This window comes from Pongo abelii, chromosome 20, assembly GCF_028885655.2.
Source record: "Pongo abelii isolate AG06213 chromosome 20, NHGRI_mPonAbe1-v2.0_pri, whole genome shotgun sequence".
Lineage (NCBI taxonomy): Eukaryota > Metazoa > Chordata > Mammalia > Primates > Hominidae > Pongo > Pongo abelii.
In genome coordinates, this window is record NC_072005.2 from 64,462,602 (window position 1) to 64,488,534 (window position 25,933).

At 45.0% G+C, this 25,933-nt stretch overlaps 1 protein-coding gene across 3 annotated transcripts; it reads right to left on the reverse strand.

Moving 5' to 3' along the window:
* Window positions 1-618: 618 nt before the first annotated feature.
* On the reverse strand, window positions 619-17,882 carry ZNF154 (zinc finger protein 154). Of its 3 annotated transcripts, XR_008516756.2 has the most exons (5): window positions 17,605-17,882; window positions 13,525-13,651; window positions 9,922-11,472; window positions 9,672-9,829; window positions 619-6,534 (listed from the first exon to the last, which is right to left on the reverse strand). XR_008516756.2 is itself a non-coding variant. In XM_054541258.2 (3 exons), exons 1-3 carry the CDS (start codon window positions 17,635-17,637, stop codon window positions 10,319-10,321), a joined length of 1,314 nt encoding a protein of 437 aa, XP_054397233.1. In that variant the 5' UTR covers window positions 17,638-17,882; the 3' UTR covers window positions 9,639-10,318. The 3 variants fall into 3 exon arrangements, 1 of the variants encoding a protein (XP_054397233.1); XR_008516755.2 differs by lacking the exon at window positions 619-6,534 and having other exon boundaries at window positions 9,639-9,829; XM_054541258.2 differs by lacking the exon at window positions 619-6,534 and having other exon boundaries at window positions 9,639-11,472.
* Window positions 17,883-25,933: the final 8,051 nt, after the last annotated feature.

Here is a 25,933-nt window from a genome sequence, read left to right on the forward strand (position 1 = left end):
CCATATTGGCCAAGCTGGTCTCGAACTCCTGACTTTGTGATCCTCCTGCCTTGGCCTCCCAAAGTGCTGGGATTACAGGTGTGAGCCACCGCACCCAGCCACCGTGGTCAATTTCAAACTGCCATATTGATGTCACTGAACCTGGAGTTGGGAAGAATTTCTGGTAACACACCTTTGTATTCTGTTTCCAATACACTGATACAGTATCCACAGATAGCCAGAAGAATAAAGATGACAATAAAACAGTAAAATGATCAGGAAGTGGCAAGTTTTAAATATTTGTTTTTTAAACAGTTTTATTGAGATACAATGCACTTAAATTGTATGGGTTTTTATCCTTCACCTTAGAAGGGATTCAGTTGTATATTTTTAAAATATATATTTTGATGTTTTAATACATCTTACATTCCCAAAACCAAATGTTTCTTCCAGCCCTTTTCAATTTATCCTTTGCAACATATAAATTACCGATAGAAGGACATATTCTGCCTTTTGTAGGGGCTATTTACAAATATGTCCATAAATGGAAGACATCATTATAAAACCTGATGAACCCTTTCCCAGTCTTCTATCATTTTTTTTTTTTTTTTTTGAGACAGGGTCTCGTTCTGTCACCCAGGCTGGAGTGCAGTGGTGGATTTATCATTTTGTGGTCATTCTTTCTCTTTTTTTTTTTTCCAGCATAAACTATCAAGCAATTCATGGTTCTTGTTTCATCTGTCCCCATGTGGATTTATAATCAGATATTTCATTAAAGGCATAAAGTCTTCAGATTGCATTTCTAAAATTTAAAGACCCTTTCCTAACTATAAGATTAATATACAAAATAAAAATGTGTATGTGTACAAAATTATAGATGTTTTATATACAGTACTGAATTGTATCAACTGCTGCTTATTTAAGACAGATTGCTATCAGCATACAAAATATATTTGATGTTTAGTAGGTGTGTCTTTGAGTTTATTAACCTATACGTACTGCTTACTTCTTTAATATTTATGTAACATTGCTAAACTGCTTGTCCATTAGCTTCCCACATTGTGCCGCGCACGGTGGCTCACGCCTGTAATCCCAGCACTTTGGGAGGCCGAGGCGGGCGGATCACGGGATCAGGAGATCGAGACCACGGTGAAACCCCGTCTCTACTAAAAATACAAAAAATTAGCCAGGTGGGCGCGGTGGCGGGCGCCTGTAGTCCCAGCTACTGGGAAGGCTGAGGCAGGAGAATGGTGTGAACCCGAGAGGCGGAGCTTGCAGTGAGCCGAGATCCTGCCACTGCACTCCAGCCTGGGCAACAGAGCGAGACTCCGTCTCAAAAAAAAAAAAGAACTTCCCACATGGTTGATTTGGCTTATTAAATCTCAGATTCTGTTCAATGTGTTCACCGCTCACTCCGCCCCCCATTCCCCAGTATTTCCTGTATACTAGATATTGATGAAATGAGTGATTAAGATCTGTTCCAAATGGACAGGTTTATGTTGGTAACAAACCTGGAAACACAGTGTGTCTTTTGCTACCACAACTTGAGCAGCCTGGAAATAAACATTACAGGTATTGTGTGTGCTGGTTGTGAGACAGGTGTGCAGTGGTGACAGCACATCCTAGCAAGATACACATATATCTGTGGCATACACTGACAGATAGAGGAAACTGACACCCCCTAGCACAGCCTGGAGCCATTTGTGTATGCCACATCCACAACAGAAAAGATGTATGACAAACCTGAAACACACACACAGGCATGTGCAAAACACGCAAGGAACCTGTGAGACGGGATGGAGATACTGACACACCATAGCAGTCTCCACAGAGACTTGTGGGACAGACATGTGCTAGGAATACCCAAAAATCTGATGTGTGGGGCCAGGCACGGGGCTCACGCCTGTAGTCCCAGCACATTGGGAGGCCGAGGCGGACAGATCACAAGGTCAGGAGTTTGAGACCAGCCTGGCCAACATGGTGAAACCCCGTCTCTACTAAAAATAGAAAAACTAGCCAGGTGTGGTGGTGCGCACCTGTAATCCCAGCTACTCAGGAGGCTGAGGCAGGAGAATCACTTGAACCTGGGAGGCGGAGACTACAATGATCCGAGATTGCGCCATTGTACCCCAGCCTGGGCAACAGAGCAAAACTCCGTCTCAGAAAAAAAAAAAAAAAAAATCTGATGTGTGGGCCACAAACACAATTGCACTATCTCTGTGGGCCGATTGTGATGAGGCAGGCACAACCTGATGTGATAATACTACTCCCTACACACATCACTGCATACTAGATGATGTACTGATGAGGAAACTGGTTCATACCCCAGCACAACCTGGAAATACACATGTGTGAGCAGGTTTGACCTAGGCAGGAGAATAGGATGTTTATGGGCTTTATAGGAGGGATCTGCCAGATTCAGCCAGTTTCAGTAGTTGGTCAAGTACAGGTGGGAGAAGGAACGCTCTTGGGGATTAGTACTCATTGTCAGTCATTGATTTTACACAGGGCTGGGGAGGAGCAGTTGGGACTAAGGACACCTGCTAGAGGGGTTGGGAGGCGAAAGCCATGGGTACAGAGACACGCAATGGTCACACTGGACATTCTCAGTTCTTCATCTTCTCTCCCAATGTCTGCAGTAGTGACTGATAACTGAGTGACAGTTCAGTATAGTCTGGAGGAAGCATCCTATGGTGGTGTTTAGATGGAAGACCGAAAGGACCCTAGGAATGAATTATTGCATGTGGTTGTGAGAGTGATGTGTTTGGAGTGACACCAGGGACCCTGTTAGAGGTGTTCAGGCAGTGGCAATGCTGACCATGGGAAGCAAGTTTGTGGAGAAGGACTTGAGGCCCCAGGTGGCAGTGTCCCAGTGTGGTTACTCATGTTCTGGGCTTAGCAGACTTGGCAGAGAGGAATCTGTCCAGAGTCTCCTGCATTTCCAGTCAGAGGAATAAAGGGACCAAGGCAAGCCAACCCAGTTCAGTGTAGACCTCAGCTGCTTGTGTGAGAAACACACTCACCCATCCAAACCCAAAGAATGGACTAAAAGGCACGAAGAACAGCAAAAGTGAGACTTTCAATAACAGTCTTGCAAGATCAGGGGTCTGGTGTAGGCAGGCACATCTAGGGTAGTCACAACAGGTAATTTATCTCCTCGCTCGCAAGTCCCTTCTCCCAGTTACTCATTGGTCCAGTACTATGAGGTTACAGTCTTCCCAGATGTCATCTAAGTTTCATTATCCCCCTTATAAGGTTAAACCCTGGTCCCCTTCCCTGCTTAAGTTTTGATTTCCAATAATGAAACATTCTTCCCTTTTATGGCCTGACCCCTCCTCTACATTCTGTGTACCTATTGTGACCTTCTAGATGCATGAGCCATGCGGTTTGTTACATTTGCAGGCTGGCTGCCAGTACTTAGATTTATCATGCCTTGAAAATTGGCTATTTAAAATATTTTCCCACACTTGGCAGCTGTGGTCGTGTATGGATGTTGCTTGCCCTCTCTGAACTGCAGATACATTAAGAGCCAGGAATGATAATTCCTCTCTACTCTTTTTGGGGGGAAGGAGGAATAAATAATGAGGTAATCCTTAGGAAGTGGGTCAGTATTAGCTCCACATGAAAACAGTAGTCTTGGCCAGGCGCTGTGACTCACGCCTGTAATTCCAGCACTTTGGGAGGCCAAGGTGGGTGGATCACCTGAGGTTGGGACTTCAAGACCAGCCTGACCAACATGGTGAAACCCCATCTCTACTAAAACTACAAAAATTAGCTGGGCGTGGTGGTGCGCGCCTGTCATCTCAGCTACTCTGGAGGCTGAGGCAGGAGAATCGCTTAAACCCGGGAGGCGGAGGTTACAGTGAGCCGAAATTGCGCCATTGCACTCCAGCCTGGGTGACAGAGGGAGACTCCATCTCAAAAAAAAAAAAAAAAGAAAGAAAAGAAAGTAGTAGTCTTGATTGTCAGCATCCAGGGAAGTGTGCAAACCATTCTCGTCTCAGCCTCCTGAGCAGTTGGCACTACAGGCGCACACCACCATGCCTGGCTAATTTTTGTATTTTTAGTTGAGACAGGGTTTTGCCATGTTGGCCACGCTGGTCTCAAACTTCAGGCCTCAAGTGATCTACCCTCCTTGGCCTTCCAAAGTGCTGAGATTACAGATGTGAGCCACTGTGCACAGCCGGGATTCCTTTTTTTTTTTTTCTTTTGGAGATGGAGTTTCTTGTTGCCCAGGCTGGAGTGCAGTGGCACTATCTCGGCTCACTGCAACCTCCACCTCCCAGGTTCAAGCGATTCTCCTGCCTCAGCCTCCCGAGTAGCTGGATCACAGGCATGTGCCACCACACCCGACTAATTTTGTATTTTTAGTAGAGATGGGGTTTCTCCATGTTGTTCAGGCTGGTCTCAAAACTCCTGACCTCAGGTGATCCACCGGCCTTGGCCTCCCAAAGTGCTGGGATTACAGGCGTTAGCCACAGAGCCCAGCCTCTTTTTCCCTTCGTTTTATTCTAATCAACCACTGAGGTTCAAAGAGGGGCAGACACTGACCATCACACAGGAAGGGAGGGAAAAGAGAGCAGGCAGGGCCAAGGTCTCTAGTCACTAACCCAGCCCTGCCCCAGCCCACTCAGCCCCTGTCCCTGGTGTGTCCCACCATGCCGCCCAGCTGGAATTCTTGAGTAGAAAAAAAGGAAGGCTTTAGGTGTGCCTAATTGGATTCTGTGGGCCTGAGGAAGCTGAAGGCAGGCTAACTACAAGTAGGGCCTACTCTGTGATTGGTTAGGGACACATACTTGATTTCATCCATTTCTTCTTAAATTGGAAAGGGAGACAAACATTAGAGAAGCTGTTGTCAGTCACGTCCTTGACAGGGGTTGTTTGGGACTTTCTCAAGGTCACTTCCTTGGGAAGGAGTCCTTCAGAAATTCACACTGAGGTCTCTGGACTCTGCAGCCAGTACTTCCAAAAATTCCATCCAAGTAGAAGCTGTGGGGTCAGGGGGTTCTAAGAAGCCCCATTTCTCTTTCTCTTGTACCTTAAGACCTGCCTGGATCAGGTAAATGATAAGGCATCAACTCACTAGGTGCTGGGGATAGTGCTCGGCCCTGCTTACCACCTGCCTACCACACCTTTTGCCAGGATCCCAGAGAGTACTGTGAGCACCCCTATTCCACAAACATAAAACTGAGGTACCAAGAGGCTACAAAACCAGCAGAGTCGTGATGTTGGGCAGTGGCAGAGGAGGGATTAAACCCAGGCAGCAGAGGGAGCAGAGGGCCTGGGGCAGCCAGGCACCAGAACTGCTGCAAGCACCAAGACCCAGGGTGGTAACCTGCAGGGGGAGGCCAGAGCATGAAGGCAGAGGGAGGTTTTGGGTGCAGCCTCCAAGTAGGGAATGGACAGTTTCAGTGTTGAGGCAGAGTGGCAAAGACAAGAGACCCACAGCCCCCAGGAAACCCCTCAGCTATAAATACCACAGTCCCTCAGCACCTTTCACTCCCCTTCCCAAGGGTACTATCATCACCCTCTCCTCACCTTGGAAAGAAATCAGGGCTCCAACTAGAGCTGCCTTGCTGGAAGCTCGCACTGTCCTGTCCCGATGTATCATCCAGCAGCCCCAAGGCAGCTCCCCTCATTATCCTCTGTCATAAAGATATGATAAGTTTGTTTTTCCTCTAGGTAAAGCCAGTAAGGTAATAGAGCATCACCTGTTAGGATGAACTATGTGTGACAAATGGTGCTGTCAAATTCGTATTTGAGGACTTATTGTTGTTTATCTTGAAAACATGTATGTAATGGGCTACATCTGCCAGGCCATATGAAGGAGTGAGGCTTTTTTCTTACCTTGCAATTTCTTAGTGGATTGTCTGTGATGTACATCACATTCTGGTTTAATGCTTAATAAAAGTGTTTTCTGTCTCTACCTTCGTGGAGAGGATTTCTGGGTTGGAAGAAGGTTTTGTATTTATTTCACTGTTGCCATCACACACCTGTCTGCTGGGACAAAATCTCAATCATCGATTTCATCAACATCTAGTGTACAAGTTAAACAATGTCAGAGATTCAATAAGCCAAATCTAGAATACAGCAAATGCTAATAAAAAAATGACTCAGCAACTTCAAGAAATAAGAAAACAAAGGTAAATGGAACCTGTAGGTTAAAGACTTATGAGACACAACTACTGAAAGCTATTAAATATACATTTGGATCCTGAATACAAATGATCTTCCTTAAGAAACACATTGTTTTAGACAACTGAGAAAACAAGCGATAAAATATTTACATTTTAAAATACATTTGTGTGATTTTTGGGGGGGTTATGAAAGAGCCTTTACATTTTAAAATTGCATTCTGAAGAGGCCATGCATTAAATGATACGATGTCTGGGATTATAAGTAAAATAACCCACTAGTACACATGAGGACCGATGAAACATAAATGACTATGAAATGATAAATGGTGAAGGAAAAAAAAATAATGAAGGAAGACTGGAGAAAGGTTCATCTGGCTTCATAACAGTCTTTTCCATCTTTTTTTGTAATTGAACACAGCTGTAACAGGAGACAAAATATGTCATTGTACCAGTAATTTTACACAATGAAAATTAATTTTATATGTTGAGAATGAACTAAAAAGACAGAAGGAAACTTGGTTCCAGGGTGTAAGCATGTATGAAAATATCAAAATATGCATTTTAAATATAAGCACTTTAAGTTCCGTTAAACCTCAAACTACTTTAAAAAACTACTCAAAATATCCATAACAAATGGATGAATGAATAAACGAATACTGGTATATCCACAGAACATCATACTTCTCAGCAATACAAAAAAAAGAAACTACTCATAGAGCTATAATGATGAATCTCAAAATAAATACATGAATATGCCCAGGGATTAAAAAAGAGTAAATACATTATGGTTTCAATCATATAAAATTCTAGCAAATGAAAACTAGTGTATTATAATGGAAAGTAAATCAATAGTTGCCTATAGGCAGATAATTATTAAAGGACAATGAGGTAACTTGTGGAATGACAGGTTCGTTGTCATGATTGTGAAGAAACAACTTCTTCCTAATCATTTCACTACATTTTATTTTCTACATTCTTGAGGTTATTCGTGGCCACTGTATGAGTATGGTAGAAATAGAATATATTAGGATGCTGTCAGCAACTCTTCCCAATTCTACATTCAGTAACATGTTGGCAGTTTCAAAATTGGCATGGTGGGAGCAATTACAGGTTAATATGAATATCAAAGCTGATCAAATTATATAGTTTAAATATGTACCATTTATTCTTATTAAAGTTATTATCAGGTTAGTACAAAAGTAATTGCCATTTTTGCATGTTGGACTTTGCCATTTTATATTGGAAAACATTCTTAAATAAATGCGGTTATACATCATTTTAATAGGCATTTCTCACTTTATGTTTTTTTGCTGACTTACTATTTGCTGTTTATGTTTATTTTAGACTATGGAAATGTTAGACAAAACTCAAATTTCAGCGATTTTTTTGAGACAGAGTCTTGCTCTGTTGCCTAGGCTGGAGGGCAGTGACATGATCTTGGCTCACTGCAACCTCCACCTCCTGGGGTTCAAACAATTCTTATGCCTCAGGCTCCCCAGTAGCTGGGATTACAGGTGCGTGCCACTATGCCCAGCTAATTTTTGTATTTTTAGTAGAGACAGGGTTTCACCACGTTGGCCAGGCTGGTCTCGAACTCCTGACCTCGTGATCCACCCACCTCGGCCTCCCAAAGTGCTGGGATTACAGGTGTGAGCCACCGCGACCAGCCTCTTTTTTTTTTGAGACAGTCTTGTTCTGTCTGTCGTCCAGGCTGGAGTGCAGTGGCGTGATCTTGGCTCACTGTGACTTCTGCCTCCCGGGTTCAAGTGATTCTCCTGCCTCAGCCTCCCAAGTAGCTGCAGGCACATGCCACCACGCCCGGCTAATTTTTGTATTTTTAGTAGAGGTTTCAATATGTTGGCCAGGCTGGTCTCTAACTCCTGACCTTGTGATCCACCTACCTCAGCCTCCCAAAGTGCTGGGATTACAGGCATGAGCCACCGCACCCGGCTGAGATTTTACTTGAGTTCACAATGGGTCCTAAAGCAGCAGAGACAACTCGCAATATAAACACATTTGGCCCAGGAACTGCTAACGAATGTACAGTGTAGTGGTGGTTCAAGAAGTTTTGCAAAGGAGACAAAACCTTGAAGAGAAGGAGTGTAGTGGCCAGCCACTGGAAGTTGACAATGACCAATTGAGAGCAATTTTAGAAGCTGATCCTCTTACAACTACATGAGAAGTTGCCTAAGAACTCAATGTCAACCGTTCCACGGTTGTTCAGCATTTGAAGGAAATTGGAACGGTGAAAAAGCTTGGCTGGGCGCGGTGGCTCACGCCTGTAAATCCCAGCACTTTGGGAGGCCAAGGTGGGTGGATCACATGAAGTCAGGAGTTCGAGACCAGCCTGGCCAACATGGTGAAACCCCATGTCTACTAAAAATGCAAATATCAGACGGGTGTGATGGCGGGTGCCTGTAATCCCAGCTACTTGGGAGGCTGAGGCAGAAGAATCGCTTGAACCTGGGAGGCAGAGGTTGCAATGAGCTGAGATAGTGCCATTGCCCTCCAGCCTGGGCAACAGAGCAAGACTCTGACTCAAAAAAAAATAAAAATAAAAATAAATCATGGTTCAAAACCACAGTTACTTTTGCACCAACCTAACAAAATATGGTTCAAAATAAAAGTCTGAATTTCCTATTGTTTTTGGAAAATCAGGTTTGACAACCCTATGCTGATTCCACCATCTCTCTCCTCATATCCTGGGAGAGGATTTTGCCTCAGTGATCACAAATACAAGTGAACAGTGAAGGCCATTTCCACCTGACTCAACAGAAATGTTGGCTGGATCACAAAGGCTATATCAATGGCCTAGACCTCCCTTCTCTATCCTTGTTTTCCTGCCTGCATAGCAATGACCTTGAGGTGAACATCCCAGAGGCTACAGGATTCCATACAATTTCTGACAATGACCTCAGCTACACAAGATACACAATTCTGTAGGTCCTGAGGATTTCTGTACCTGCTCATCCTTAAGAGCCACAATAACGAACATCATGGAAACCTCTGTAAAAGGGGCAAATTCTATTTATTGCAGTGTTATTGCAGTTTTCCACTCTCTATCAATCCAGTACTTCTATAACAATTGTAATTCCTACTATAATCTTACCACCTGTGGTGCTACCCTATGGAATTCAGGATATCAAGGCATACAGGACCTGGGGAACAGATTTCCCCCACTGGCACTGAACATGATGCAATACTCCTTGTGAACAAGAGAACAATTTCATGTTGCTTTCAGAAGCACCAAAGGATGTCAAGTAACTGCTGCCTCCTCAGGCTAACCTCTATGGCATCCAGGATATAAATTAGGACAATACCCTGTAGTTTTTTCTCAGAGGCCTTGAATAGCAATGAAAACTAGGCTCAAACTAGAGAGAGAGCTATATTCTGCCGTCCTACTGTCCCTGTCCCTGTCCCTGTTGAGCTACACAATGTTTGGGATCTCCAAAAAAAGTTATTCACCCCTTCATGTTAGCAGAACCCAACTGTTTTCAAACCAACTCATACATATAGAACCCCCAAGATTAATAAGGCCTTTATTATTGTACAAACCAAGGCAATAAGAGGCAGATGGTTCCCACAGTTGGTGATTTGAAGGCTGGCAAACTCTATCAAGAGTCATGTGAGACCAACAATATCCTGAAATATGTAGTCCCTCTTTTCACGTCACCAGCAGAGTCCTCTGGGCGAAACTGGGTCAGGTCCATGGCCTAACTCATCAGAAAGGAAAAAAAAAAGGAATAAATGCTTAGGCTATTTACAAATTCCTCCCATGAACAGGAGAACACCAAGTTTCACTTACCTGAATACACTGGAATGGGTGAGTGGTGCACACTGGTGGTCACCTGCCAGGCAGTAGAGGTAAAATGGCTTCCACTATAGTATCAGCAGAGACATAAATCTGACATGGGCCCTGGGCAGGGCAAAAGGTGCAATACAGTTCGCACATACCTGGAATTTATGCAGATGTTCAGATATAGGATGTTGAATTCAGGCTGATGCCACCCTCATAAGGGATCTCCTTCAGAGCTGTTATATCAACTGGACATCCCTACATATCAAAAGTGTCTTTCCCTTGTGAACTGTGTGGCACTCAATGAGATACGGCCTTCAGCTGAAGCTTTCTGACATTCACTGTGTACTCAAGGACTTTCTCCAGGGTGCTAATAGATTTTCCACATTTGCCACTCATAAGGCTTTTATCGACTATGAATTCTCTGATGTTTAATAAGGCTGGAGTTATGGCTAAAGGATTTCCCACATTCACTGCACTTATAAGGCTTCTCCCCCGTGTGAACCCTCCTGTGCTTAATGAGGCCGGAATTTTGAGTAAAGGATTTTCCACATTCACTGCACTCATAGGGTCTTGATCCGGTGTGAACTCTCTGGTGTTTTCGGAGACTGGAGCTGTAGGGAAAGAACTTCCCACATTCACTGCACTCATAAGGCCTCTCCCCAGTGTGAACTCCCCGATGTTGAAGGAGTGCAGACCTTTGGCTAAAGGATTTCCCACATTCGCTGCACTTATAAGGCCTTTCTCCAGTGTGAACCCTATGGTGTTCAATGAGGCTAGAGTTTTGGCTAAATGACTTCCCACATTCGCTGCACTCATAAGGCCTGGATCCACTGTGAACTTTCTGGTGCTTTATGAGACTAGAATGATATGTAAAAAACTTCCCACATTCACTGCACTCATAAGGCCTCTCCCCAGTGTGAACTCCCCGATGTTGAAGGAGTGCAGACCTTTGGCTAAAGGATTTCCCACATTCACTGCACTCATATGGCCTTTCCCCAGTGTGAACTCTCCGATGTTTAATGAGGTTAGACTTGTTGCTAAATAATTTTCCACATTCATCACATTCATGAGGTCGTACTGCAGTGTGAACTCTCCGATGCTGAATGAGACTAGAGCTTTGCCTAAAGGACTTCCCACACTCTCGACATTCATAAGGCTTTTCTCCAGTGTGAACTCTCCAATGGTCATTGAGGCTGTAGCTTTTGCTAAAGGATTTCCCACATTCACTGCATATGTAACATCTTTCTGTAGTGAGGGTTCTCTGCTGCTGAACAAGTATGTGTTTACGGCTGAATGCTTTTGTGTGTTCTCCACAGTTGTAATGAGTTTTTCCTCTGTGACTGACAGCCCCACCATCGCTTCTGCTATTTGATTGCTCCCCAGTGTGAGCAGCCTGTTGATGGAGAAATCCCAACTTGGCCAGGAAGTCCTTCCCAACTTCTCTGCAGGTGGAAGGCTCCCCTGACACATGGAATGTGCAGGTCTTCACAAACATGGCTCTGCCCACATTGCTTCTGAAATGTTTTTCTCCAAGGTGCTGCTTCTGGTGATGAACATCTGCAATGAAATACAATTATTTCCCACATGCCCCACCCCTATATAATTTCTGCCTATGATGTGTCCCCTAGGGCCCAGCCAAGAGCAAACTATCTCTCAAGACCAGGCTACACGTCTCACAGGGGTGGTCCTTCTAGGGAGAAAGATCTGCCTTAGAAGTCCTGAGTTGGGTCACTCCTTCTAAAGAAATGCTCTGGTCAGAAGGTGCCTCCTCATCCACCACTCTATGCCAAAAACCTAAAAGCAAGAAATGCTAGTGAAGTGCACATTAACTATGGTGGGAGGAGACAGCCCCTATACAAGTGTGTGTATGACAAACCCAGGAACAAGTCCATGGGATTGTTTGCATGACAGTAGAGTTGGGTTCAGGTTGCAGATGAGGCCATTTAGCAATTCTAGGATATACAGATTACAAGAATGGGCCGGGTGCAGTGGCTCACGCCTGTAATCCCAGCACTTTGGGAGGCCAAGGTGGGTGGATCACAAAGTCAGGAGTTTGAGACCAGCCTGGCCAATATGGTGAAACCCCGTCTCTACTAAAAATACAAAAATTAGCTGGACATGGTGGTGGGTGCCTGTAGTCCCAGGACTCGGGAGGCTGAGGCAGGAGAATCACTTGAACCCGGGAGGCGGAGGTTGCAGCGAGCCAAGATTGCACCACTGCATTCCAGCCTGGGTGACGGAGACTCCATCTCCAAAAAAAAAAAAAAAAAAAAAAAGATTATAGGAATGTGGGAGAGCTCAAGAGGTAAAGGCCACAACCATGAGGTATCACAAAGAGAGAGGCAGGGTCTAATACTAAATCCTCTGCAAACAACTTTAGCAGAAGCTTATCTGCTGGTGACACATGAGTGCTATGTAGAATAGTATATGCAAGCCCATGGAAATACGACTGCAATGCAGCAGCTGGCCTTCAAGGACTGTTTAAGAGTATGTGCAAGGACAGGCACAGTGGCTCACACCTGTAATCCCAGCACTTTGGGAGGCCAAGGCGGGTGGATTACGAGGTCAGGAGTTTAAGACCAGCCTGGGCAAGATGGTAAAACTCCATCTCTAAAAAAATACAAAAATTAGCCAGGTGCAGTGGCATGCGCCTGTTATCGCAGCTACTCAGGAGGCTGAGGCAGGAGAATTGCTTGAACCTGGGAGGCAGAGGTTGCAGTAAGCTGAGATCACGCCACTGCACTCCAGCCTGGGTGACAGAGTGAGACTCCGTGTCAAAAAAACAGTATGTGCATACCTCATGACACACTATGTAGAGGCTAACATTAGAAAGAACTGCAGGTGTAGCAGTGAGAAAAACAGCTAAGATACGGAGTCCAGAGATGTGAGGATTAGCCCCAGGCTGGATGTTAAGAGCAGAAGTGACAAGTAGTAGAGCTGACATGTCAGCAAAATGTCAAGAATGGTGAAGGGAAACCGGAAGTGAGCTGTGACCACTGGCATTGGCACCAAAATGCTCACCAAACAGAATAGGTTGCTGCTCTGATACAGCATCTGGATAATGTAAGTACTAAGGGAAGAAAGAACAGAAGAGCAGCCTGCACTGTCCCACAAAAACTCACACAGCCCACAGGAAAAAAACACACACACACAAATACTACAAAGAAAATTTCAGAGAAATACTTTGTAAGAAGAGTCCATGGTCTACATAAGTAGTGACCATGTCAGTGACAATAACTCCTGGCATAGGCAGGCATAATGAAATGCCAGCTATGGGATAGAAGTAGTAGCTGGGGCACACAGGATCCTCAAATCTGGAAAAAGTCACCCAGACATGGAGGGGACAATCAAGGTGGGATGCACTAGGGTGACTGCAAGACTGCAGACTCTGAATCCTTCCCTGTGAGGCTGTGAGGAAACAGGTACTGGGGCTCCTCAAGGAGAGAAGACAGTATGCACACCTTAGTCTTACCAATGACAGAACTATGCAGGGAACTGAGAAAAAAGCAGAGCCCATAGTCTTGTCATGAGAAGGACAGACTTGCCTATAGGGAAAAGAGGAAGGGCACAGACTAGCTCAGGGCACAGGAAAGGGTAAAAGAACCTTACCTAGAGAGGTTAAAAGAGCCAAGTTCTCCAGCATCACATCACGGTACAGGCATCTTTGAGCCTCATCAAGGAGACCCCATTCCTCCCAGGAGAAGTGTACGGCCACATCTTCAAAGGTCACAGTGCCCTGCCACAATGGGAACAGATATGAAACCAACAAAAGCCCCTATCCCAAGGACCCACAATGCATACCCCCACATCTTTACCCCATGTCCATTCTCTTCCCAAGCTCCCCAACTGAGAGGAGAAACCAGCACATGGATAAATAGGCATCTAAGCTGGGGGCCTGGCATGGAAGGATCCACACTATCCCATCATGAAATCCCCCTGAAATGTCCAAGGTCATCTAAGTCTCAATACCAGGGCCCTGCAGCTGTCACTTACTCCCTTTCCAGATGCACGTCATTCTTCAGTATACGCATCCCTCCTATCTCCAGACACCACAGCCCCAAGCCCAGGGCTGCCACCTCACTGCCCACACCATAGGCATCTCCCTGCTCTTACCTCCCATGTCACTGTTTTAATCTCTTCCTCTTTACCCCATTAGCGAAGGCAGGATTGCCACACTAGGGTTATGGATATGGACAAACACACAATACCTGACACTAGAAGACGATACAGCAGCTGGGTATGGTGGCTCATGCGTGTAATCCCAGCACTTTGGGAGGCCAAGACGGGCAGATCACGAGGTCAGGAGTTCAAGACCAGGCTGACCAACATGGTGAAACCCCATCTCTACTAAAAATAGAAAAATTAGCTGGGCGTGGTGAAGCACACCTGTAATCCCAGCTACTCAGGAGGCTGAGGCAGGAGAATTGCTTGAACCCAGGAGGCGGAGGTTGCAGTGAGCCGAGATTGCGAAACTGCACTCCAGTCTGGGCGACAGAGCGAGACTCCGTCTCAAAAAAAAAAAAAAAAAGAAAGATGATATAGCAGTTTATTAATCATATGTACATAGAACCTGGGAGATGAGGACAACATGTACCACATAGGGTCACATGGGGGTCTAGTCCAGAAAAAAAGTGAATAACCAAAAGCTGTGGGATGCAAGCATTTTGAGAACAAAAGGATCAACTGCCCCCTGGTTCCCACAATGGGCTTGTTTGGAAAACTCCATGGCCTGGTAGGGAGCTGAAATCTGCTACAAAGTGATAGGCAGAAATTGTGCCTGGTCTCCTTGATTAAAAGGGTTGTCTGTTCGGGAGAAAAGTAGGGAGGGAAACTTGTACTCAGGCCATTTGATGCCACCCTGATTTCACCAGATGTCATACCGGGCCTTAATTTTAGACTTTACACGATAACTTAGCACACAGCATCCAGAGTATGCTCGACAAATTCAAACGGATCTAATACTACCCTAGATCTCCCAGGGCATCCACTAGTGGTAGCAGCCCCAAATCCTATGAGGGCTCCCTGGCTGGCTCCATTCTTTGCCTCAGACTTAGGCCACACAGAACCACATGTGCATCTCAGATACCCATGGCCCTATTCCACTTCCGTGCTGCACTTGCTGTCCCCTCAGCAGTAACAACCTTCCTCTGTCCACTTAACACTCAAAGACTAGCTCCACTGATCACCTGCCCCAGGCCAAGTGACTGTCACAGATGACCACATTGGCACCTGGCCTTATCCTCCAGGTTGAGTAAACACCCCAGACCCCATCAAAGTCATCAAAAAATCCTGGTGATTCCACAGAGTGCTGAATAAGCACGAAGGAAAAAAAGGACAGCCATTTACCTTAAATACACCTATGCCTCTGCATCCACCTTACATCCACTCTTTCCTTGAAAGCGTATGCCACCTGCCCAACTATCCTCTCCAAACACCCTACCTCCATAACCACTAACCTCCCTTACCTCTGTTTAGAAAGCCCAAGAACATCACCCATTTATCCAACCAAAAGGCTTGGTCCTTAGCCCCTACTCTGCCCTTCCTGGCCAAATAACCTGTACCACCATGCCTAAAGATTAACCCTTGTAGGCCGGATGCGGTGGCTCACACCTATAATCCCAGAACTCTGGGTGGCTGAGGCGGGTGGATCACCTGAGGTCGAGAGTTCAAGACTAGCCTGACCAACATGGAGAAACCCTGTCTCTACTAAATAAATACAAAATTAGCCGGGCGTGGTTGGCGCATGCCTGTAATCCCAGCTACTTGGGAGGCTGAGGCAGGAGAATTGCTTGAACCTGGGAGGCGGAGGTTGTGGTGAGCCAAGCTCGTGCCATTGCACTCCAGCCTGGGCAACAAGAGCAACACTCCATCTCCAAAAAAAAAAAAAAAAAGATCAACCCTTCTAAATGTAATCCACAGCTCACTCACCTTAGTCCACACAATGACTACCACATTTTGGATGTCTCCATTCTGAAGTACTCCCCAGAATTTCCAGACCTGGGTGTTCAGCCACCTATTTAATGCCCACTTAATGTCTCTGAAACATCTCAAACTCTTACATGACCAAATAAAGCTCCTGTTGTCTCCAGTGAATATTACTGTTAATACCAACTTCTCCATCTCAGTTGAAGAACCATGGGGTCATTGCTGAATCCTGTTTCACTCCCTCGCTGTCTACATCAGAAAATTTAGTTGCTCCCTTTAAAAATTTGCATCCAGAATGCAACACATCTCCTAATCAATGACTCTGGTTCATTACCCTGGAGTGGCTGTAGCTTCCACTCTGATCTTCTTTCCTCTTCCCTCAACCCCACAGTCTGCTCTCCACGCTAACAGGATGGACCCTGTTAGGACTTTGGTAAGATCACCTCCCTCTTCTAACCCAAATCTCTCATTACCTCCAGAATAGGTACCCAACTTCTCAGGCAGCCACTGCAGTCCTGACTCCTTCCCCCTGCTCTTTGTTCCTAGCTAAAAGGAAACAGATCTATGGTTTCCTCAAAAATCTCAGCTTAGTTTTACTAAGCACTTGAGCCTCCTGATACCAGTGCCAGAGATAACCTTTCACAAGTTTCCACTGGCTGACAAAAATGGGAACACCTCAGTATAACCCCTGGCATGGACTTAGAGCCCTGGGCTTGGAATTTCTCCAGGGCACCAGACCCAGGATTGGGGTAACAGCACTTAAGAATACTAGGAAACCACAATCCCAAGAACATGGGGGTAGGGGCCACTGAGGGACCGAACACTCTTCACTTCCCTATATGAGTTCCATAGGCCCTTCTACAACTAGGAGAACCAGGGAAAGAGGAATGCATCCCTGGTGAGGCTAGATGGGCTCAAGCCTCCCTGTAGCCCTGCCTGGCCCTGAACTCAGGCTGGCTGTTTTACTTTCGGGTCTCAGTGCTGTCACCTCTTGCCAACTGCAGGGCAATGAAAAAAAGATGCAGCCTCCAACTGTCTCAATGTCCTCATCGCCCCATCGCTGCTCTTCCTGTGAACAGTCTTTGGAAAAGTTTTTAAACCCTAACATAGGGCGGGTGCGGTGGCTCACGCCTGTAATCCCAGCACTTTGGGAGGCCGAGGCAGGAGGATCACTTGAGGTCAGGAGTTCCAGACCAGTCTGGCCAAAATGGTGAAATCCCATCTCTACTAAAAATACAAAAAATTAGCCGGACGTTGTAATCCGAGCTGCAGGCTTGTAATCCCAGCTGCTGGGGAGGCTGAGGCAGAAGAATCGCTTGAACCCGGGAGTCTGAGGTTGCAGTGACCCGAGATCGCGTCATTGCACTCCAGCCTGGGTGATAAGAGCGAAACTCCGTCTCAAAGAAAAAAAACTAACATAAATGGCGTCCCTCCTTTGTTCAGAACTCTCCGTGGCTTCTAGCGTCCTCACAATGACGGTACAACCCTAGGAGTAACTCCGCCTCATATTCTTCGTTCCCTACAGAAAACAGCTTTCCGAATTCTCCTGGCTCAGTCTCGCCTCAACCTTTGCACGCGCCGGTTCCTCCGCCTGTCATGCTCTCCCACACCTCGTCACACGTAGTGTCAGAAACAGGGCCCCACCCACGAGCGCCTCTGTGTCCCCGACCCTGGGCTGCGGGGACGCGAGCAGGCGCCCCTCACTGATGGATTTAGAACGTGGGTGGGGTAAGGTGTGTGAGGCCGGGAAGATGCAGCACTCACCTGAGCTGGCGTCCTCAGAGTGGCCGCTGCCATCAGACTTTGTGGGTAGAGCTGGGCCGGGAGCGGCGGGCGACCATGGTAGGGACCCGGGGACAGCGGTCCCTCCTGACGTGGGTCCCCCAGGGCGGCGTCGCCAAAGCTTAGACGCTTTCGTGCAGCAGGGACAACGACTCCCCTCACGCCTTCGTGGCCCCAACCCGGCGCTCTGCTATCTCTGATCCGGTGAACACACCTCAGAGAAGCCAAAATGGCCGCCACGAAGAGGACCCCCCCCCCCGCCCCCGCCAAAAGTCCCGTCCTTTCTTTTTGTGACTCTCAAGGAAAGTCGGTCTTCTGAGCTCTTACTGGCTAAGTAGCGTGGTGTTCAACGCAGAGCATTCTAGGTAATGTAGTTTTCATAGATCCCGAGGTCGGTGCCGGGGACCCATTGCACCAACCTCTTGGAGTAAAAGCGAAGCTCCGGGGCGCTGGGCGATGAGAAATGGCTTATCCAAGTCCTAGGGCAGTGGAGGGGCTTCGCCCTTTCTTACATGGGTCGTAATCAGACAGCATATTAGAGGTGCCATCTGCAACTGATCACCCAAGTGTTTGGGGAATATTATTTCAAACTTCATAAAGTTCAGCAGACTCCCAGAGGCTAAAATTATTATCAGACGCTGCCTAAGGCTGCCAATCCAAATATGTACATCATTCCATAGAGCCATTCAGACACGAAATATATCCACTAATAGGGAAGCTAATAAACATTACCATATAAGTTTATTCCTTTTTTTTTTTTTTTTTAAGACAAAGTTTCCCTCTGTTCCCCAGGCTGGAGTGCAGCGGCGCCATCTGGGATCACTGCAACCTCCGCCTCCCGGGTTCAAGCGATTCTCGTGCCTCAGCCTTCCAAGTAGCTGGGACTGTAGGCGCGCGCCACCACGCCAGACTAATTTTTTGTATTTTCGGTAGAGACAGGGTTTCCACTATGGTGGTCCCAAACTCCTGGCCCCAGGTGATCTGCCCTCCTCGGCCTCTCAAAGTGCTGGGATTACAGGCGTAAGCCACCGCACCCAGCCTCTATCATATTACATTTCAAATGTATGCACTCGGAAGCATTGAAGTCAGTCTGTGCACTTTTGGTCAGGGACAGGTGAAAAACTACTTCAGATAGTGGCATAATAGTGCTTCTAGAAGATAGAAGAGAAACGTTAGATCACCTTGAAGCAGTAGTACAAAGGTAGAATTCTGTCTGATTCCAACAGAAAACATCTTTTGCCTGCATAGTCAATTATTGTGTCCAATTACTGTGTCCAGTCAATAACTGCGTCCAATTCACTGAGCAACGCTTTTATCCGTTTCATAATTCTTACTTGATATCTGAGATATATTCAATTCCTTTTAGAAGTCTAACATCAATCTCAAAAAACAATGAAAGAAATGCTACTTTGATAAGAGACAAAGGGGAGAGGTGGGACTTCTTAATCAGAAAGCCGGTGAAATGCACTTGAAGGAAGTGAGAAATGAGCCATGTGGGTATTCTTAGAATAAATTCCAGGTAGAAGAAGCAGGTTACTAGAGTGCCTGGATGGATGGAGACTTCACAGGGCACTTCAGCATTGGAGGGCCTAGGGCTCCAGCCCAGCAGGCCTTCATCTGCTTTGCTGGCTGCAGAGACACTCAAAGTATATAGGTGAGAAATCTCTTCTTTTTTTTTTTTCTTTTTTTTTGAGATGGAGTTTCACTCTTATTGCCCAGGCTGGAGTGCAATGACGCAGTCTTGTTTCACTGCAACCTCTCCACCTCCTGGGTTCAAGCGATTCTCTTGCCTCAGCCATTCTCCTGCCTCAGGCTCCTGAGTAGCTGGGACTACAGGTGCCCGCCACCACGCCCGGCTAATTTTTTGTATTTTTTTAGTAGAGACGGGGTTTCACCGTGTTAGCCATGATAGTCTCCATCTCCTGACCTCGTGATCCGCCCGCCTCGGCCTCCCAAAGTGTTGAGATTATAGGCGTGAGCCACCGCGCCCGGCCACATGCACACATTTCTATACAAATTTATTTCTACATCTATATTTACATCTACAAAAACTTGAAAAATTCAGATATTTGAAATGACTCATGGGACTGAAAGCACTCTCTCATAAGGCTTTTATTTAAATATAAAGCATACAGTACAGCTAGAGAAAGACAGAACAGGCCAGCATCAGGGCTCAGAAAGATCTGGACACATGACCCTCAGGATTCTTGTTCACAAATGGACATGCTTCATCTCTGGACTGTGCCACTAATATCTATGGGATGGAGCTTGATTTCAGAAGAATTAATAACAGAAATTCCCAGCTGGGACTTTTATGTCCCTCTGGCTGCATGACCCAAGCCAACCTAGCCATTTATGCTAGGTAAAAGCCAGCTGTAAAGACACGAAAAATTTTCAGAGTTTAAGCAGCACATTGTAACTCCCACTGCCTTTCTTTGCTAAAAGTCAAACTAGATATCCAGATGTCCCCAGAGATAAGCATAAAATTGTCCTATTCCAGCTATAAAGTGTTATCTATTCTCCACAGTCATCCCTTTGTTGGCTGGGTATTTTTAATTACAAATCACTTCTTCTTAATATTACCCTACATCATTTTCACTATTTATAGAACAGAACAAGCAAAAAGGGCAAGCTGTCAAAATACTTTGTGTGCATTATTTGAGAAGTAGGTATTGCTTCAAAATATTTCAGAAAATGAAATAGCCCAGCACAAAGGTTCATAATCATGCACAAGATTGGCTACTATTTTACCTCCTTCCATCATCAACTTTAAGAACAGTATCAATAGATTCATTCAATTCAAAGTTAATTCTAGTTTCTCTCCTAGCCAATATTTTCCACAGATAGAACATCTTGTGGTTGTTTTAATTCAATTTCTCACTTCATTTTATAATCTATATCAGTATTATCATAAGCTTTGTTTGAAATGTGTTAGTCAATTTGTGATGCCATAAAGGAATACTTGAGATTGGGTAATTTATTTAAAAAAAAAAGAGGGAGATGTATTTGGCTCACAGTTCTGCAGACAGTACATGAAGGAAAGTGCCAGTATCTGCTTTTGGTGAGGGCCTCAGGAAGCTTACAATTTTGGCAAAAAGTGAAGGAGAGCCAGTGTGTCACATGGTGAGGGAGGGAGCAAGAGAGGTAGGCAGGAGGTGCCAGGCTTTTCTAAACAACCAGATCTTGCATGAACTCAGGGAGAACTCACTCACTACCATGAGGACAGCACCAACCCATTCATGAGGGATCCACCCCCATGACCCAAAGACCTCTGACTAGGCCCACCTCCAACGTTGAAGGTCACATTTCAACATGAGATTTGCAAGGAACATACATCCAAACCATATCAGAACACATCAAATTAATTTTATCAAATATACCAGTATTACACCAAATAGCAGATAACATTATGAGTCTGATCATGATCATTACAAAATAAGTCCAAATTACAGTATATTCTCCACCTTTCCTCCAAATTGGTGTTCTTTCCCGTATACCAAATATATATATTTTTTAGACATAGGTTCTCACTGTCACCCAGGCTGGAGTGTAGTGGCACCATCATGGTTCACTGCAGCCTCGAGCTCCTGGGATCAAGTGATCCTCCCACCTCAGCCTCCCAAGCAGCAGCTCATATACCACATATTGTCCTACAAAAGGGTTTAAATCCAGGGCCAAGTATCATCCAGAGAATTTATTTTTATTTATTTATTTGACTCTCATTTTGTCACCCAGGCTGGAGTACAGTGGCACGATCTCTACTCACTGCAACCTCTGCCTCCCGCGTTCAAGTGATTCTCTTGCCTCCACCTGGAGGAGCTGGGATTACAGGCACCCACCATGCCTGGCTAATATTTTTATTTTTTTTAGTAGAGCCGGGGTTTCACCATGATGTCCAGGCTGGTCTCGAACTCCTGACTTCAAGTGATCCACCGGCCTCGGCCTCCCAAAGTGCTGGGATTACAGGTGTTAGCCACCATGTTCAGCCCATCCAGAGAATTTAAATGTTCTTCTGAGGGCAGAATAAATGCATATTGGGGACTATCCCTAACGAATGAAAATTGGCTTTGGCTTCCTAATGGAAAAGAAGGCATGAGCCAAATCTAGTACAGAATACTGATCTCTCTGAGCTTGCAGCACAGCTTTAGTTGTTGATGCCATATCAGATATAGCTGATCAAATGGGGGGACACCAATTTATCAAGCCTTCCATAATCTATAGTTAACTTACCAGATCCATCAGCTTTTCTTCCAGGCCATCCTAGACCAAGACTGGAGTGCAGTGGTGCAAACATGGCTCACTGCATCCTCAAACTCCTGGCCTTGAGTGATCCTCCCCTCAGCCTCCTGAATAGTTAAGACTACAAGCATGTTCCACCACACTCAGCTAATATGTTTTCAAATTTTCTGTAGAGAGGAAGTCTCACTATGTTGCCCAAGCTGGTCTCAAACTGCTGGGCTCAAGTAATCCTCCTGCCCTGGCCTCTCAAAATGTTGGGATTACAGGTGTGAGCCACCGCACCCAGCCCATCCTAGACTACTAAATAGGGAATTTTAGTAATATACCTACATCTAAAAGATCCTTAATTCAAGTCAACATTTATTTCCCCCAGGAATTCTATGGTGTTATAAATTAATCACTTGAGTGAGCTTAGCTGATTCTAAAGATTCCCATCTAGCATGCTCAATTAAAACAGGACTAAAAGCAGATTTACATGGCATCCTATCAATTCCAATAATGCCTTATGGTAACGATGAAGCAAAAATCATACATAATTTCTGTCCATAAATTCCTCTATAGACCATATTTCTCCAGCTGCAAGCCTTCTCTAGCTGTATCACTATGTTCGTGTAATTATATTTCCTTTTAAGTTTACATTAGCTAAGTTATAGCAACATCGATCATCAATTGTAGTAAAGTTTTCTCATTGCCTGCAGACCATTTACTTCATTCCAATGAAAGTGAACTTGAAGTCCCAGCTAGAGGTCATGAGACCCTAACAAGGTCATGAGACCCATTGTCAAAGGAAATTAAATTTTGGGACCCCAAACCCATTTAGCCAAGGGGAAAAGTCAAGCTGGGAACTGGGTCATGCAAACTTGCCTCTACCTTTTGGTTCCTAAATAAAATGGCTACAAGATGAAAAGCTACCCACCTTCCCCATATTTTGCCCACAAGGAAATTACTGGTGAGGTGTTAAAACTTCACCATGGTGGCCGGGCGTGGTGGCTCACACCTGTAAGCCCAACACTTTGGAAGGCCAAGGCGGCTGGATCACGAAGTCAGGAGTTCGAGACCAGCCTGGCCAAGATGGTGAAACCCCATCTCTACTAAAAAAAAAAAAAAAATACAAAAATTAGCCAGGTGTGGTGGCAGGTGCCTGTAATCCCAGCTACTCAGGAGGCTGAGACAGGAGAATCGCTTGAACCCAGGGGACAGAGGTTACAGTGAGCCGAGATCACGCCACCACACTCCAGCCTGGGTGACAGAAGTGAAACTCCATCTAAAAAAAAAACCAAAAAAAAAAAAAATGAAACAAACAAAAAACTTCACCATGGAAATGCAAATTAAGTTTATCTTTACAGGTGCAGTCAATCCAGCCTGTCAGACACAAAATGCCTACCCCATTTCCTCTGTTATCTTATGTAAAATGCAGATTTCCCACATCTTTCTTTTGCCCCTTTTTTTAATGTGAAAACTGTGTGCTTCTCAATATCCCACCCTTTCCCCTTTAAATTTGGAGTCCTAAAAATCATCTTCAGAGAAAAGCATAGACTTGTCTCCTGGGTGGGTCGTTAACTTTGGCAAATAAATCTCCAAAATGATTGAGACTTGTCTTGTCATTTTCTTCGATTGACATCATCATTCAGTCATAATACTCCCCATTTCCCTCCCTGGTTGTAATCAGAGCAGGCTCTGAAGACATTATACTTGTCACCTTTTTATAATTTTGACATTTTGAAAAATTATCAAGACTAGGATGAATTAATTAGTTCCAGATCTTTGAGTAGACCAATTATTTTTACAGGGATTCAATACTTTTAGTAACTACTCCATCTTCCTTTCTTGTTTAAGGTCATTTTTAATCAACCATCTAAACATTTTTATCCAATTCTGTTTTCCTGAGGTTTCTTCCATCTCTTTTTATGTATGTATTTATTTATTTTTTTTTTGAGATGGAGTTTCACTTTTGTTGCCCAGGCTGGAATGCAATGGTGCAATCTCGGCTCACCGCAACCTCTGCCTCCTAGGTTCAAGCGATTCTCCTGCCTCAGCCTCCCGAGTAGCTGGGATTACAGGCATGCGCCACAATGCTTGGCTAATTTTCTTGGTATTTTTAGTAGAGATGGGGTTTCACCATGTTGGTCAGATGGTATCCAACTCCTGACCTCAGGTGATCTGCCCGCCTCGCCCTCCCAAAGTGCTGGGATTACAGGCATGAGCCACCACGCCAGGCTATCTCATCTCTTTTATTTTTAGTTACCTTTCTTCTGAATGATTCTTACTTTTCCCTCCCCCTCCAGTATTAAGTCTTATTCAAGACAGCTCAGTAAGGAGGTCCATAACATCAAGCCTCATATCATGTTGTCTCCCCTTTTACCATGACATCAATTAGCTGGGTCCACAGGATGGAGTTAGGAAAAGGTATGGTAGTGTACTTAACTACAGGTTAGAATCTACAGCTGATATAGTTTAGATGTGTGTCCCTTCCAAATCTCATGTTGAAATGTGACCTCCAATGTTGGAGGTGGGCCTAATGGGAGGTGTTTGGGTCTTTTGCAGGACATTTAGTTATCCCCTCCGACCCACAGACTCCAGGTCCTACTTATGTTCTTCCTCCTGTTTGTGAGTGAATCACATAACTTGTGCAATCTCAACCCAAGGACTAGAAGCCAACCTATTCACAAAAAAATCTTCCTCACCAGCCTCTACCATATTTGATTCTGCCCAATAACTCCTTAGCCATTATTATTTAAAATGGACTCAGAGATCATAGCAAATATCCCATTTTCATCACCAACTGAAAAAATTTCAAAAATGTAATTGAAAATACTCACAAAACTCCACAGAGCATACTCACATGAGGTTTTGTTAAGGCAAAGGGTATGGTGCAGCAAGAGAAAGAGAATGCATGCCCATATGCTATGTCAAACACAAATCCAGGCAGTTTTCCAGACTCCCATTCATACACTGATGTGATTCACTTCCAGATCAAGCCACCAATATCTGAGAGATAAATCCTGGCTTCAGGAGAGCTCAAGTCAGAGGATCCCAGCAGGGATTTTATGCCCTTCTGGGGTAACACAGTTGAGCCAGAGTGCCTACCTAATCACATATGCCAACCAGAAACCATCAGCAGTCAAACTCACCCTCCATATTGTCATGGGATCTTCCAGATGTTAAACAATAATAATAAAGCTCACTGCATTTAAATGTCAAAATGAGATACCTAAAGTCCCTAGAGACAAAACTAGAGCTTTTCCAGTCCAATTTTAAACTAATTCCATCTTACACAAAACAAAGGCACACTATATCAAAATTTGGGGGATGCTGCTAAAGCAGTACTTACAGGGAAATTTATAGACTATATTATTATACAAGAAGAGAGTTCACAAATAAATGACAGCATTTTAAGAAATTAGGAAAACCAGCCAGGCGTGCTGGCTCATGCCTGTAATCCCAGTGCTTTGGGATCACTTGAAGCCAGGAGTTCAAGACCAGCTTGAGCAATACAGTGAGACTCCATCTCCAAAAACAAAAACAAACAAAAAAGTTAGCCAGGAGTGATGGCACATGCCTGTAATCCCAGCTACTTACGAGGCTGAGGATTACTTGACCCCAAGAGTTCAAGGTTACAGTAAGCTATCATAGTGCCACTGCATTCTATCCTGGGTTGACAGAGAGAGACCCTGTCTCAAAACAAGAAAAGAAAACTGGGAAAACACAGACAAATCCTACAGGCAACCCTATATAGACTCTATCATCTCTTGCCTCTTGCTTCAGGAGCAGCCCTGCCTCAGTGACAGCAAAAAGTGGCAACCAAGAAAGCTATTTCCACATGATTCACCAGGAACACTGGGTAAGTTGCAAAGCCATGTCCCTGAAATGCTAGATCTTCTTTCTTTCAATCTTGGTTTTCCTACCCACTTACACACTCTTTTTTTTTCTTCTTCTTTTTTTTTTTTTGTGACAGAGTCTCGCTCTGTCACCCAGGCTGGAGTGCAGTGGCGTGATCTCGGCTCACTGCAAGCTCTGCCTCCTGGGTTCACGCCATTCTCCTGCCTCAGCCTCCCAAGTAGCTGGGACTACA